Below are 13,059 nucleotides of genomic sequence, written 5' to 3'. Positions count from 1 at the left end.
TTTCAAGTAACAAAAAGAATGATCAAAATGTATAGTTGGTTCCCAATTTGATTTGATCAATTTTACATAATGCATTTTTTTCAGCTGAAAGCTTTGAGTTATTATGTTTTTGCCAAAAAAAAACAAACAAAAAAACAGGATAAATGTTTACAATGTTGTTGCTAAAAAGTAAGTGCAAGATATGTTATCTTTGAGGACTGTTCTGACAAACACTTCTAAACAGGAGAACTTAAAGTTTGACAGGTCTGCAGTGGTGTCAGCATAACTCCGCTGTGCATTCACTCATTTCTGCTCTCCACTGATCTCCTTCATCTGCTTGGCGCCACGACTTTTCCAAAGTGTAAAGAGTGACAAAAAACATCACCTGCAAAAGCAGCATCAAGATATACTAGAATTTCCCTTAATCCTTTCAAATTGATTCATGTCATTCATAGGTGATCAAATATGATGTTAAAAAAAACATTGTTATAATTTGAGTAATACTTTGTCAGAGCTTGAAGGTTTTTGAAACATTCATGGGGAGAGAACATTGATTGGCTCTGTTTTGTATTTTTTCATATTTTTACAGGAGAGTCCCTCCGATTATGTTCCCACCCGGGACCCACCTGCTGTACCGGTAAGATGGAGGACAGCTACATGACTGCAGTTCGCACTGAAACGCAGCAGAAGATGCGCTCGTACAGTTTTGAGCTCAAGTATCTGATTGCTGGACACACGAAGGCCTACCAAGGTAAAACAACATGTTGAATCTGTTTTTATTATTCTTCTAATCCTTCTACAGACAACGTTTTAGCTTATGAAGCAAATATCAACAATATTTTTTAAGTTAAAGTTGTTTAATTTATATTGCACTTTTTATACACATTAAGATAAAATAAGATTACAGAAGAAAAATGACAAAAGAACCAAAAACAGCAACGTAAACATAATGCTACGGTCACAATGCAACATGTGAACATGACAGATTTGATTTGAAGCCTGAAATGCACACATCTGTATATTTGCATACACTTTTCATTGAAAGTGGTCACTTTAACGTGCATTGCCGAAAGCGGTGTGAACGTAGCATGACACTACAGGCATGTGACATGCATTCATGAACGCGCTAAACACGCATATTTGAACACACATTTGGCATATGGTGTTCACACTGGATTGCCGCTATCCAATACTAGCGCATAAACGTGCTCTTAGAAGATTCTTGGTGCAAAATGTCAACACAGTGCAAGTCTTGCCAATCTTGCTAATAACCACAATTTTTAATTTCTCCGTCATGATCAATTTTCAATCTGACTCCCTGATTGGCCAAAGTTCAACCGGTTTAACTTTAAATGCGTGTTTTGTACGTAGAGGTCGGTTGTAAAAACTTGGATAGCAATGCATTAACACCAGAGTTTTAAACATGGAAGCCTGAAGTGCACATTCACAAGCATTTCCATAGACTTTTCATTGAAAGTGGTTGCTTGAATGTGCCTTGCCGAGGGGCGTTGTTAATGTAGCTTAATTCCTGCAAAAGACTTTAACAATTGTTTCAACTTTACCAATATATTATTATTCACATGTACAGATGCCCCGAAGAACAGTACCCTGTGGTAAAGTGACCTGCATGACTAAACATTTTCACACACATTCTTGTTTATTTAATTCTTTCCAGTGTTTTTTAAGTCTGCATGTGTGATATCTGTTAGCATTGAGGTAACATCCTGTTAACAACTGCTAGTATGTAGAGGCCAAAAATGGTCTTAACCCTTGTGCTATCCTAGATGACCCCACCCTTGCATTGACGTGTTCTCCCTACCATGACAAAGGGGGATAAATGTGGAAAGATTTCATGTAATCAATGGACACCAGTGAAGATCACAAATCATTGAAGAAAAAAGGTTCAGCGCACGTTAAAGTGCCTAGGATAGCACAAGGGTTAAAAATGTGCGTAGGGAACGAGAGAGTTCTGAATGCAAAAATCTGAAACGCACATATATGCGCGTTTACGTGGACTTTTTATTGAACGTGGTCGTTTGAGGGCAGTGTGAACGTAGCTTCAGAGTGCGAGTTTTAATTTTGGACTAAAACGTGTCCATCTTTGTGCAGCGTTGTAGCTAAAAGCAGATTCTCCGGGTTTGGTTCTGATCCACAGTTCCACCAGCTGATTGCTTCCTGCAGATCTTTGATCTGTCACAGTATGAACTGATTTATGTAGTACCAGCAAACTCGAAAACCAATTCTAAACTAAACTGATAGCCATAAGAAAATAGGAACTAAAAACTTTATGTTATGGCTTTTTGCATCCAATTCTTCAAGGAAAAATAAATAATGACAGACTTCCAAATTCCTTAAAAATGCAATAAAATGTTGCAGTAATATTACATTCACAGAAGAAGGATCTGTCATATGCATCCCTGTCAGGCACTTTAAAGGGTTTAATAGCAGCTGCAGTTTTGATAGTTAAACAGTTTTGTCAAGAGCCCGTGGCCCCTCTGTCATTCACACTTTGTGTGTTCATCATGAAATAACTAGTTTGTGTCAGGGTGGTGGTGCAAGGCCAGCTCATTTTGTGAGGCGCCGCAGTGGCTAGCCAAACAAACAACCGATGTCCGATTGAGTCTTTGAGGGAGCAAACTCTCAGAGAGAGCAGCGGAAAACTCTGTTACGACACCCTGCTCTCTTTCTCTGTTCGTTTTTCTGTGTCACTGCGATAAACAGGTTTTGTTCTTGACCAATGAGATAGCGAAGGATGAAGATTGTTTACATTCAGTACGTATCCGCAGGAAAGTGTTGTTGCCCAGGGCAACAGCCGGTCTCTAACGGACTTCTCTCAATAGAAGGAAGAATACTCTGCTTGTCCACTTGTCTCTCACATCTATTCACTGCGGTGTGGAGAAAAAATGTGTGTGAGAGACTTGTGTGCTTCCTCAACCATCGGGCAGATTATGAGAATGGTGAATTTGGTGAAACCAAGCACACAAATACGACAAAACTGCTTTTATTTTTGTTTTGCCTTTCCCACTCCCTCCTCCAACCAATGAATTAAAGTATAATTTTTTGTGGCTAAATCATCCATGGGTTTAATTAATGCCATTCAACCATGAACAAAGAGCGAATGGTCAAAGCCCAAAACTGGAGCGATGTCCGGGAGAAAAGTAGAATTTACTGCAACACTTTTTTTTAACAAAAATCCCTCAACAATATTAAATTATAGTCTAATATGCTTGTGATTTATATCCCTTTTGTATCAAATTAAAAAAGCTTAGAAAACGCACAATTTTGTTCTCGCCTTTTAACAGTTTTTTTCTAAAGGTGTTTCTGTTGAGTTCTTCAACATACGGGCAACGAAAACCAAAATGTCCTGAAGCTGAGTTAATGCTTTTTCCATCCTTCCATTTCTTTATGCCTGCCTAATCCTCCTCAGGGTCACGGGTGTGCTGGAGTCTGTCCCAGCTGTCACTGGGTGAGAAACAGGGTACACCCTGTTATGTTTACCGCATAGGCACACAAAGACAAGTGAAAAAAAACAAGCATGAAACTTGTTCCTACTGGCAAATTGAAACAGATATGCTTTTAATTAAAATAATAAAAAAGGTGCAGGACAGCCCCCGTTCCTCAACAGCTGATCTGAGTCTCAAAGGATCCCTTACTTAAAACCCACTAGAGAAACTTAGACATGCTTCAAGTGTTTGCGGGCTCTATTTACACTCAGGGGGATTACTTTGGCGTGTGTGCATGTGTGCGAGTAAATATTTCTGCATGCTTGCATGTGTTTCTCCCGGCACTCGAAGACCTTTGTGCCCTCTCCTCCACACTGCGGCTTTTGTCCAATCACAGAGAGTAAAGAGCATATCACATGGCCCAACGTGGGGAGACTTTGCAGTGTCACTTGATGCTGGCTGTATTTGGGTTGCCATGTCCCGGACGTGGAAATGCAAACACAAGAGTTGCGCATACGAAGTGCCAGTTCGAGGAGCTCTGTTGTTGCCGAAGCCAACTCATCTGCCTTCATGTGGCCCACATAAAAAGCTTGTGTTAAACAAGATGCTCTAAGGTCATAAGGCCAAAAATGATCTACCAATTTCCTCTAAACAAAAACCATACAAGTTATCTTATAAAGTCCCACTAAAAGCCTATGTTCAACCGACTGGCTACTATCATAAATAGTTTTTACAATCAAAGATGGATGTCAGGATGGGTTTACACTGACCACACTTTTTAAATATTTTTGGCAACTGTCATCAGTCATAGACATATGGATTCTGAGAGGCTGCTGTCCTTTTTATTGGATATAGGAAACAGAGGATTATGGGATTGGGCTTCTCATTAGCACCTATCTAAAGATAACAGGGAAGTGACAACGAGCTCAAAGATGTATTAAGTTAAAAGCTATTTTGGCTCATGTGCGTTCAAAAAGCTAGTTCAAGGTCGGAGAGGACATAAACATATCTTTAAGTTTTTGTCCCTTTATGTATATTCATTTACTAGACAGTCAAATATATGCGTGTGTGGATCAGTGAGATTCTATATTTTTGTTAAAAGTCTGATAATAATGTGTCTTTGCAGTTCTAGTGAAAAAGATTAGGTGCTTATCAAAGTTTTATAGTAAAAAAAAACTACCAAGAGTAGCAACTTTTTAATTCATAGTTGGACAAATCCAGCTTGAGAAACTTTTTAAAAAACTTTTGATTTACTGCTTTCAAATTGCTGCAATGTATGTTTAGGTTTAGCTGAAAAGATATAATGCAAAAGTTGCATTTTCTTTTATTCTCTCGTTGCAGAGACCTTTGACTCGCTTGTATCCTTCACGTCTGATCTGACCAGCACTCTCTTCGACAGTGCCTACTCCACTCTTGCATCCGACTCTAGACCTCTAGTGTTGCAACTCTTTAGCGACGTCAAACGTCACTTATCCGGAGACCCACACTCCTCCCTGGACACTGCTGTGCGCCGATTCTACGATGATCTCTTCCCACTGGTGTATCGGCGTGTACTCAACCCAGGGCTCGGCCACACATCGCGTTCCTTCCCTTCCACTAATCACGATGACTGCCTGCGGATGACTCGGCAAGATCTAAGCCCATTTGGACCCCACCCCTGGCTCCTCACCAGCAGCTTGTCTCGTGCACTCAGACCTGGTCGAACGCTAAGTCAGCTGCTGAGACTTGCTGGAGAAGTTGTAAATGCTACGGAGAAGGCAACGCTATCCAGAGAGTGTGGGCGGGCCTTAGTGAGGATGCAGTACTGTTCCCACTGCAAAGGACTGACACTGATTCGGCCCTGTACCGGACTGTGCATCAACATAATGAGGGGATGTCTGGTAGGAATCCAAAAGTTCTTTGCTTGATAGACACTGTATATAGTATAATTTAGGTTTTCATTTATATTAGATTGGCTGAAGTAGAATTGTTTTGCTGTATTTTACCTCAATGCAGTAACAGAGTTTACAACAAGTGGTAGTTAGTATTTGCATCTCCAGATTGCCTGATTCTTCTTTTTTTTGCCTCCATCACAATGGGAGTTTTAAGTGCAACACTCACACCAAGCTGACATTTCTCACATTTTCTGACTTTCAAAAACTGAAGTGAGTGCAGTTCAATATATATCATGACATGACCTCTGATCTTTAACACAATCAATTTGTAGCACTTTTGAGAATGAATGTGTTTGTAGAAATACTTAAATGTTTCATTTTAAACAGCAACCACAAACCTGTGACTTCTTTGTGGTACAAAAGAGGGAAATTGATTTTTTTTAAAAAGTGAAGATCCTGGAAAAGAAAATAAGTAAAAAAAAGAAAACATTAACCCTTATTAGGGGCCTTTTTTTCTACTTTACAATTTGTTCTAATAATGTATCTTTAAAACAATTTTTTTTGTGACAATGATTAATATTCATCTTTTTAGCTTCTTTCTTTTTAATTACAAATATTTTTCATGATATAACACAATAATTCCACAATGAACTGTCCAAAGGAAACTGTCTGAATTTATTATTACTGTAAATTCTGAGTAGTAAATTTTGTCATTTTTAAATAGCAAAAATCCCCCAATAATGAGGAACAAACGGTTTTTTTGTTATATGACACAGATCAAACGTGAAGATACAAAATAAAAATGTTTAAACCCAGAAAAAAAGCAAAGAGAAATTCAAATCTTTGTGAAAAATGAATAAAAAACCAGGCAAAGCTTCTCTAATCTATATCCACTGTTCTAAGGATTAATTCCAGCAAGTTCCACTATTATGTGCCATAACTCTTGTTATGTTTGTTTTAAACCAAAATTGTCAAAACTGAACATTTTTGACACTTTCATGTTCTATTTTGAATGAAAACTGTACTAATGGGGGGGTGTTAGTGTCATTTCTATGTTAAACAACCGATGTGATTGGTAAGTACACCAGTGAGTTCAGAGACGTCTAAGGGTTCAGGGGAAGAAACTGAGAAAATAACTGCTTATGTGGGAAATTTGATCTTTGTTGCACTTATAATTATCTTTTTTTTTCTTTTTCTAGTTGGGTGTATCCGAGCTGGGTGCACCGTGGAGCAGCATGGTGGTGTTGCTACAACGGTTGTCTGGTACTTTAGCCACTAGCAGCAATCAGAACAGCTTGGAGTTAGCTCTTTTAGCTGTCCGAAACCACGTTAATGACGCTATTCTACATGCCCAACTGCATGGACCCAGGATAACAACTCTGGTAAGTAAAATAAGATTGGGATCAAATATGTTTTTTGCTTTATTTTATTTATTTTTTGTTAGCACTCTTTATATATAAATTAGACATTAAACGCATTTTAGAAAAGTTTCCTTTAACCTGTAAAATATCAAATGTGAAGCAGACTAAGCCTATCTCAGAAGTAGAAGGCCATGAATCCTCCTAATGATAAAGTCATTAGGATTTTGGACAGAGTGAGAAAAGCTGTGGGATTCTAAAAGCCTGGCAGTTGGGTCTTCTTACAAAAGCCTTGTACCTAGCTGTTCTAAAAACAGCCTCATTCTTAAGGGAAACTGGGGTTTCCTCAGTCTGTGTGTGTCTGTGCAAATGTGCATGCAAGTGTGAATGCAGATCCAGTGCCAGACAAAGACTGTGGTTGGCGGGACAACCGATACCCAGAATGCAGTTTGGTCCGAGTGATGAGAAAGTTTCTGTGGCTAATCTGTAGACAAACAGATGGCACACAACACATGCATGCATGCTCACGCTGTTGGAGGAAAAGAGCCACTATCCAACTCCCAAAGAACACGGTAGGCTTAGAGGAGTAGATTCCTTAGAGGTAAACAAACAAACACAAGCAACATTGCATAGCTAATTGTGACTTAGTAGAAATGACTACTTTACAGATTGTTTTAACACTCCATAGTCCACTTCTTAAAGTCGGGAGAACTCAGAACTCAGAAACATTCAAGTATTTTTAGCTTCAGGTAATCGTGTGCCCTGTTTACAATAAAAACTTTCACTACTTAGGACCAATGCGTGGTCATCACATTGTAGGTCATACTACTAAAGTTGTTAATTCTGCTTAACTGGGACCCTGTGGGGACATGTGTAGAGGGTTAGTTCAAATAGTAGCTTGGATCTTAAGAGGTTAAAGATCAGCAGGGGTCTATGAGAGATTCAAGCATTTTCAGTAAGAGCAGTGGTTCCCAACCGGTACCAGTCTGACATTACACCAGTCCGTGGCCGGAAAATGGCTGGGGACCACTTAGAGAATTGTGATTTTAATTTTAGTTGGAGAAATGTGTTTCAAGTCTATCTCTGTTATATGTATTTAAATGTGACAGATGACATGTACATTCAACTAGTTTTGCTGCTGTTGAGTTTCAGATTAGCAGTTCAGGAGATAAAACTGCAGTTTTTCATAAAAAAAACAGACACAACAATGACTGTATATTAATTTAGGCAAATCATTATAATGAGAGTTTACACTATAAACTTCAGTTGTGTCCAAATTCCCTCACCTCTCATTACTGAGAACACTATTTAGGCATTTACTATTTTGTAAACCTTTCCAAATCTACAATTCCAAAATCCAGTTCCCTAGAAATTTCGCAGACGTCTCTGTGCAAAAACCAGTGTGCATTGATGCACACTAGATTAGTGAATAGACCACAATGCATTGCGTTTAAACGATTTTCAATTGAAAAAAAAGGATTTTAGTTTTTTGAAAACCATCCAAGTTTTCATCATCAGAACATAGTGGATTAACAAAAATCTTTATATTGATTAGGTTTTTACTTTGGGAAATCAGTTTAAAAAAATAGTATTGAGCATGGTGTCGGACTTGCTTTTAAAATCCAAGGCTCCAGATATTCCTGCATTACAGTATATTGCTTTTTTTAGTAGTAAGGGAGTAGGGAAGGAAATCGGACATAGACTTAATGTGCAAAGTCAGTTACTAGATAACTATTTTTCAAAAGCAACATTAATATGAGAGACTCAGTATGAGTCTGGAGTGATTAATACATCTTTTAGGTCAAATTATATTTGAGGGAAAAAAATGTGCTCAACAACCTGACAAAGTTAAAGAAAAAAAAGTGTTATCTGTGAATAGTAAAGGTCTAGGGACATTTTTAATTTAATTAAATTCAACTCAGTTTTATTTCTATTGCCCGATAATACAACACAGTTGTCTCAACGGGCTTCACTAATTGTACAAAACATAAAATCAGTTATAAAATACAATAGCTGATTGCTAAACTAAACTAAACAGGCTAAACTAAATTTGCCATCCCTGGCCTTAGACCCTCTTTCTCGGAAAGAAAAAGATCCTAAAGCAAACTGATTCCAGGAAAAAAACAAAGCAAAAACCTCAGGGGTGTCCACATGAAGGAGGGATCCTCTCCCAGGATGGACAGGCGATGTACCAGAACTGTTAAAGAAGAATGAGCTATTTAACTCTACAACTACAGTACATTTACTTTTATGAAACAGATGATTATCCAGCTAAATGTCTTTTGATGAACATCACATGGTGGATTGTACACTGAAATACACTAGACAATAGACCTGCCCCCACTTTTACAGGTAGAAAAGGTGTGTGGGTCCCAGGTGCCAGGTCCCATGATCTCTACTGAACATTCATCACACTGGCACACAACCACTCGTGAGACTTCAAGTTTTAAGAGGTCACAAGTGACTTCACCTTCTTCCCTTCAGCAGAGTTTGCAGTCCAGAAAGTGAGTACATTTGCATATTAGATTACCCTTTTATCCTTGCAACATGGCAAAAAGATAAAAAATAGGCACTGGGGATGACACATGGACACAATGATTTATATATTTGAAATTAAACTTTAAAGTTGATTCTTTTGTAGGTCTTTACCACTTAAAAGTTCAGGAGGGGGTAAAAGCCGGAGCTTGAAAAAACTGTCAAGGTAAGTTTTGTCTTATTTTTTTACACTAAAGCACTAAATGTTAAAAGCAAAACAAAAAAAGTAGAATTTTAATTACATATGTTTATCAATTTTGTTGCATTTAAATTTAGGAAGACCAAAAACCAGGTTAATATTGAATTATACATGTTTAAGATAATTTCACATCCAGAAAACAGACAGAAAGTAAAAAATACATTTTAAACATGGTCTTTTGTTTGAATCTTCAGATCAGCATATGCCACGATTCAGTTTCATAATTCTCTATCTAATATATGTTTTATATTTTTAAACTTAATCTTGAAAAACTCGTTGAGGAAGAAATTCTCTGTTGTATGACCACGTAGTGTCCCACCATTGGTTACTTCAAAGGAATTAATGCATTGTGTATATTTTCACACCTTTTTTTTTCTTTTAGTAATTCAGTCAGTCAGTATTAATACTGGATGCTAAAAAAAAAAGGTTTAAGTGGAACTTTTTATGAACCAATGGAAGTTTAAAAGTTGCTGTAGTGAAACGCATTTAAGAATATTCCCAGTGAAAAAAATATTGTAAATATTTGAGCCCTCTGGACTCATGAGAGATCTTTTTATTTTTTTTGTAACGACACACTTTACAGCCTATTATGTGATGATGATGCTGTTTTCAGCAACAGATGATCTCAATAAATAACAAAACCATGTATCACCTCCAACTCTTCCTCGCATTCAGCTGTGACAACTCTATCTTATAGGGAATTTGAGGGCTCTATCCAGCGGTACCAGTGGTTTTTTTCGGAGTTACCAGAGATGCTTTGTGAAAGTGAGATGGAAGTTGAGCAACACACATGCTGGAGCGGCCAAGATGTTGTAGAGAGGTATGTGGCAACACCTTCTTAAAATTTTTCTTGTACTGAACTTTTTAATCAAAAGCAGTCTGAAGACTTTTGGAGAAATCCATATTGGTTGAAGTAAGAAAGGGAAATCTGATTGCATGATAAAATAATAGCCAAAGTAGTTTTAAAAATCTGACTTTTTAAAGGCTGATTTACACTGGTCCATCTGCGATGCGTCTCTGTTGTGTTGCTATATAAAAATAGATTGTTCATTACTCAATCGGAGGGCTTACATTGCCTCTGTCATGGCTGTTTATGACGTCCGTCCCTTTGCAATACAAGCTTTACGCAAGAGTTCTCTTTCCAGTCCGTCGACTCTGTCAATTTCACGACAACAAGCTAGAAAAACAGGAAACAGGTCAGGGTTTTAAAATAAAACCTATAGTTATATGTTCAAAATAAAAAAATATTAAGTTTTTGTTATAAATAAGGTGATGTGACCATGCAATAAAGCATGTTGATCATTGAGTGAAATTACAGTTAGCTTCATTTACTGTTTATTGATTTATTTAGTGTATTTATTGTGATTGTGGTAAATCCTGCAGTGGAATTTTGTGTTGTTTTTTATGTCTGGATTTGGTGTTAAATGCTTAAAAAAAGGACAATGGATACTTATTGGTATTGGTTGACACAATTAAAAAGGGTTAGCAAATTGGATAATGGCGAAATTCCAAATTGTGCTTCCCAGAATGTTTTTTTTTTTGCCTGAAAACTGCTGAGCAACCAGTAATGTGCACCTGTAAGTGTTTTAAAGGTCCAGCCCTGCTTTTTTTGATAGTCTCAATTACAACCTTCTTGTCTCTTAAACTGCAGGGAAAAAACATCCTCCATCATCCTTCACTCTATTTGCATGTTTAGTTTTAAGTGGAAATGAAAGTGGCGTATTTGTGGGTTTCAGTGCGGCTCCTCGTGTTTGCCAGGGGTGGGGGGCGGCGGATGAGGTTTTTAAGGTTACAGGGTTTGTTGGCGGTGTCTTTCTCATGGTGATTACATTGGCAGCTTAAAGTGGTAACAGGACAAATGGACTCGCACACTACATGCTCATACAATTCTTGCACGCCTCAAATACACACAGAATGTGGACTGAGACTTTTGACAGACTACTGCACACATGCTCATCCAAAACACAGGCAGCTATGTACACAATGTGTGGCTTCCATGTAAACCAATTTTCTATGATAAATGGGACTAATAATAAACATTTTATGAGCTGTTAAAAAGGGATGTTTAGTCCTTTAAGGATGTTCTACTCAAACTGGCTTTGTTACCAATGAAATGCAGTCATCTTTTCAATATGACTAAAAGCTTTGCCATATTTTTATTATACTCAAGAAAATCATAGGAGATGCACAACATGAGTTTATGTCAAAGAAGATCAATTTAGCATCAAAAACATTTATTCTGGGGGGGGGGGAAAGAAATACCAAAAAGAATTTTATTTCGCAATCTTAATCTTTTTTAGTTTGTTTTCATTTCGCTATTCTAGTTGTTAAGACTGAAGCTGGCATGACAATATCACAGGAATATGTTATGGTCTTTAATTCTATTGGGTAATTGTCATATTTTAATTGCACGAATAAAAAAGAAACAAATATATTTTTGTTTGCAGTTTCCTACTGGGCTCAACCAAATGTCATGCATACTTCATTGAAAAAGAAGCATAAAAATAATAGTTTGCAAATGGATGAATGAATGAGCAGAGATTACCCAAAAGAAAGTCGTAAAAATCATAGGACTTAGTAAAGGCCAGATATATTTATTTAAGACCTTCTAAAATGTTTTTTTCCCCCCGGGCCACTTGCCTGATGGGACACACCTAAAACTCTTTCTTTGGAAAGTATCCAGATCACTTTCAGAACATATGCCCATTCCACCTCTATTAATTGATTTCCTCACCCTATGTACAACTACATTAATACATTTACCAGTCACTCCTATTCAAACCTATAAATGAAGTACAAGGCAAACAAAACCGGAGTCATTATCAAGTAGTTAGTTGATTTTCATCTTTTTTAAATCTCTACCAGTCACCATGTCTTGTATCTAGGTTCTTGTCCTTTTGGTTGTGATTCATAAACCCTAAAAATGAACAGATCATGGAATAAATCTAGAGCTTTTTCTTTGCGTAGGCGCCTTCATTTTAAAAGACCTTCACAATGGCTGTTTTACTGCAGGCGCTGTACCAATCTACACTCAAGCTTTCCTCACTTTTGAACAAAACCCTTAAGATACTTCAACTGTCTACTTGATGCTTTCCACCTGGTGTTCTAAAAACCCACTTGTTGCAAACCAATCTTTTTTGCTTTTCTAATGTGTCACTAACAGTTTTAGTTGATCCTCTGCTTACCCAGAGGCTGTGGGTTTTTTTTCACTATACAACCATATTAACTTTGTGGTTTTTGTCTTGTTCATAAAAACAGACTGGTGGAAGAATTTTGTATAACATCAAATGAGAGAGGTTTGAAGATTGTGCCTCTTTTCTTAGTTCATGTACTGTTTCCAGGTTTGGTGTTTTTCCCTCTGTCACTGTCTCAACTGGTTTGATCTGATTGAATTTGTCTGGGAAAAGTCAAATTCTTGTTTTTCAAGCTCTGTTTGTACAATTGTAGCACAGCAGTAAACCTGCATATCAACATACAATAAGTTGGGTAGCACCTCTAGCCTATATATCTCATTGGTTAGAATATCCTCTGAAAGAAATATTTCTAATTATTATTGGACCATTTTTGGGGGTGGGAGGGGGGTATAAAATCTGAAACAGAACAAACTTGAATTTCTGATTTTGTGACCAAATTTATTTTAAACTATAAAATTACAGTATAAAACAAATTAA

At 37.3% G+C, this 13,059-nt stretch overlaps 1 protein-coding gene across 1 annotated transcript in view; it reads left to right on the top strand.

Annotated features, from left to right (window-relative positions):
- The window catches only part of gpc5b (glypican 5b), a 53,784-nt gene that overhangs the window by 1,096 nt on the left and 39,629 nt on the right, over positions 1-13,059 (top strand). Inside the window, exons 2-7 of the mRNA XM_011474169.4 lie at positions 569-730; positions 4,764-5,302; positions 6,496-6,678; positions 9,007-9,158; positions 9,296-9,355; positions 10,086-10,208. Of these exons, the coding sequence (XP_011472471.1) occupies positions 569-730; positions 4,764-5,302; positions 6,496-6,678; positions 9,007-9,158; positions 9,296-9,355; positions 10,086-10,208 (1,219 nt within the window). The remainder of the gene's footprint in view (positions 1-568; positions 731-4,763; positions 5,303-6,495; positions 6,679-9,006; positions 9,159-9,295; positions 9,356-10,085; positions 10,209-13,059) is intronic.

The sequence above is a fragment of the Oryzias latipes genome, chromosome 4 (assembly GCF_053564925.1).
Source record: "Oryzias latipes strain Hd-rR chromosome 4, Olatipes_Hd-rR_3.1".
NCBI lineage: Eukaryota > Metazoa > Chordata > Actinopteri > Beloniformes > Adrianichthyidae > Oryzias > Oryzias latipes.
Note: the sequence above shows the minus strand (reverse complement) of the source record. Positions and strands in the feature narration are given on the sequence as shown.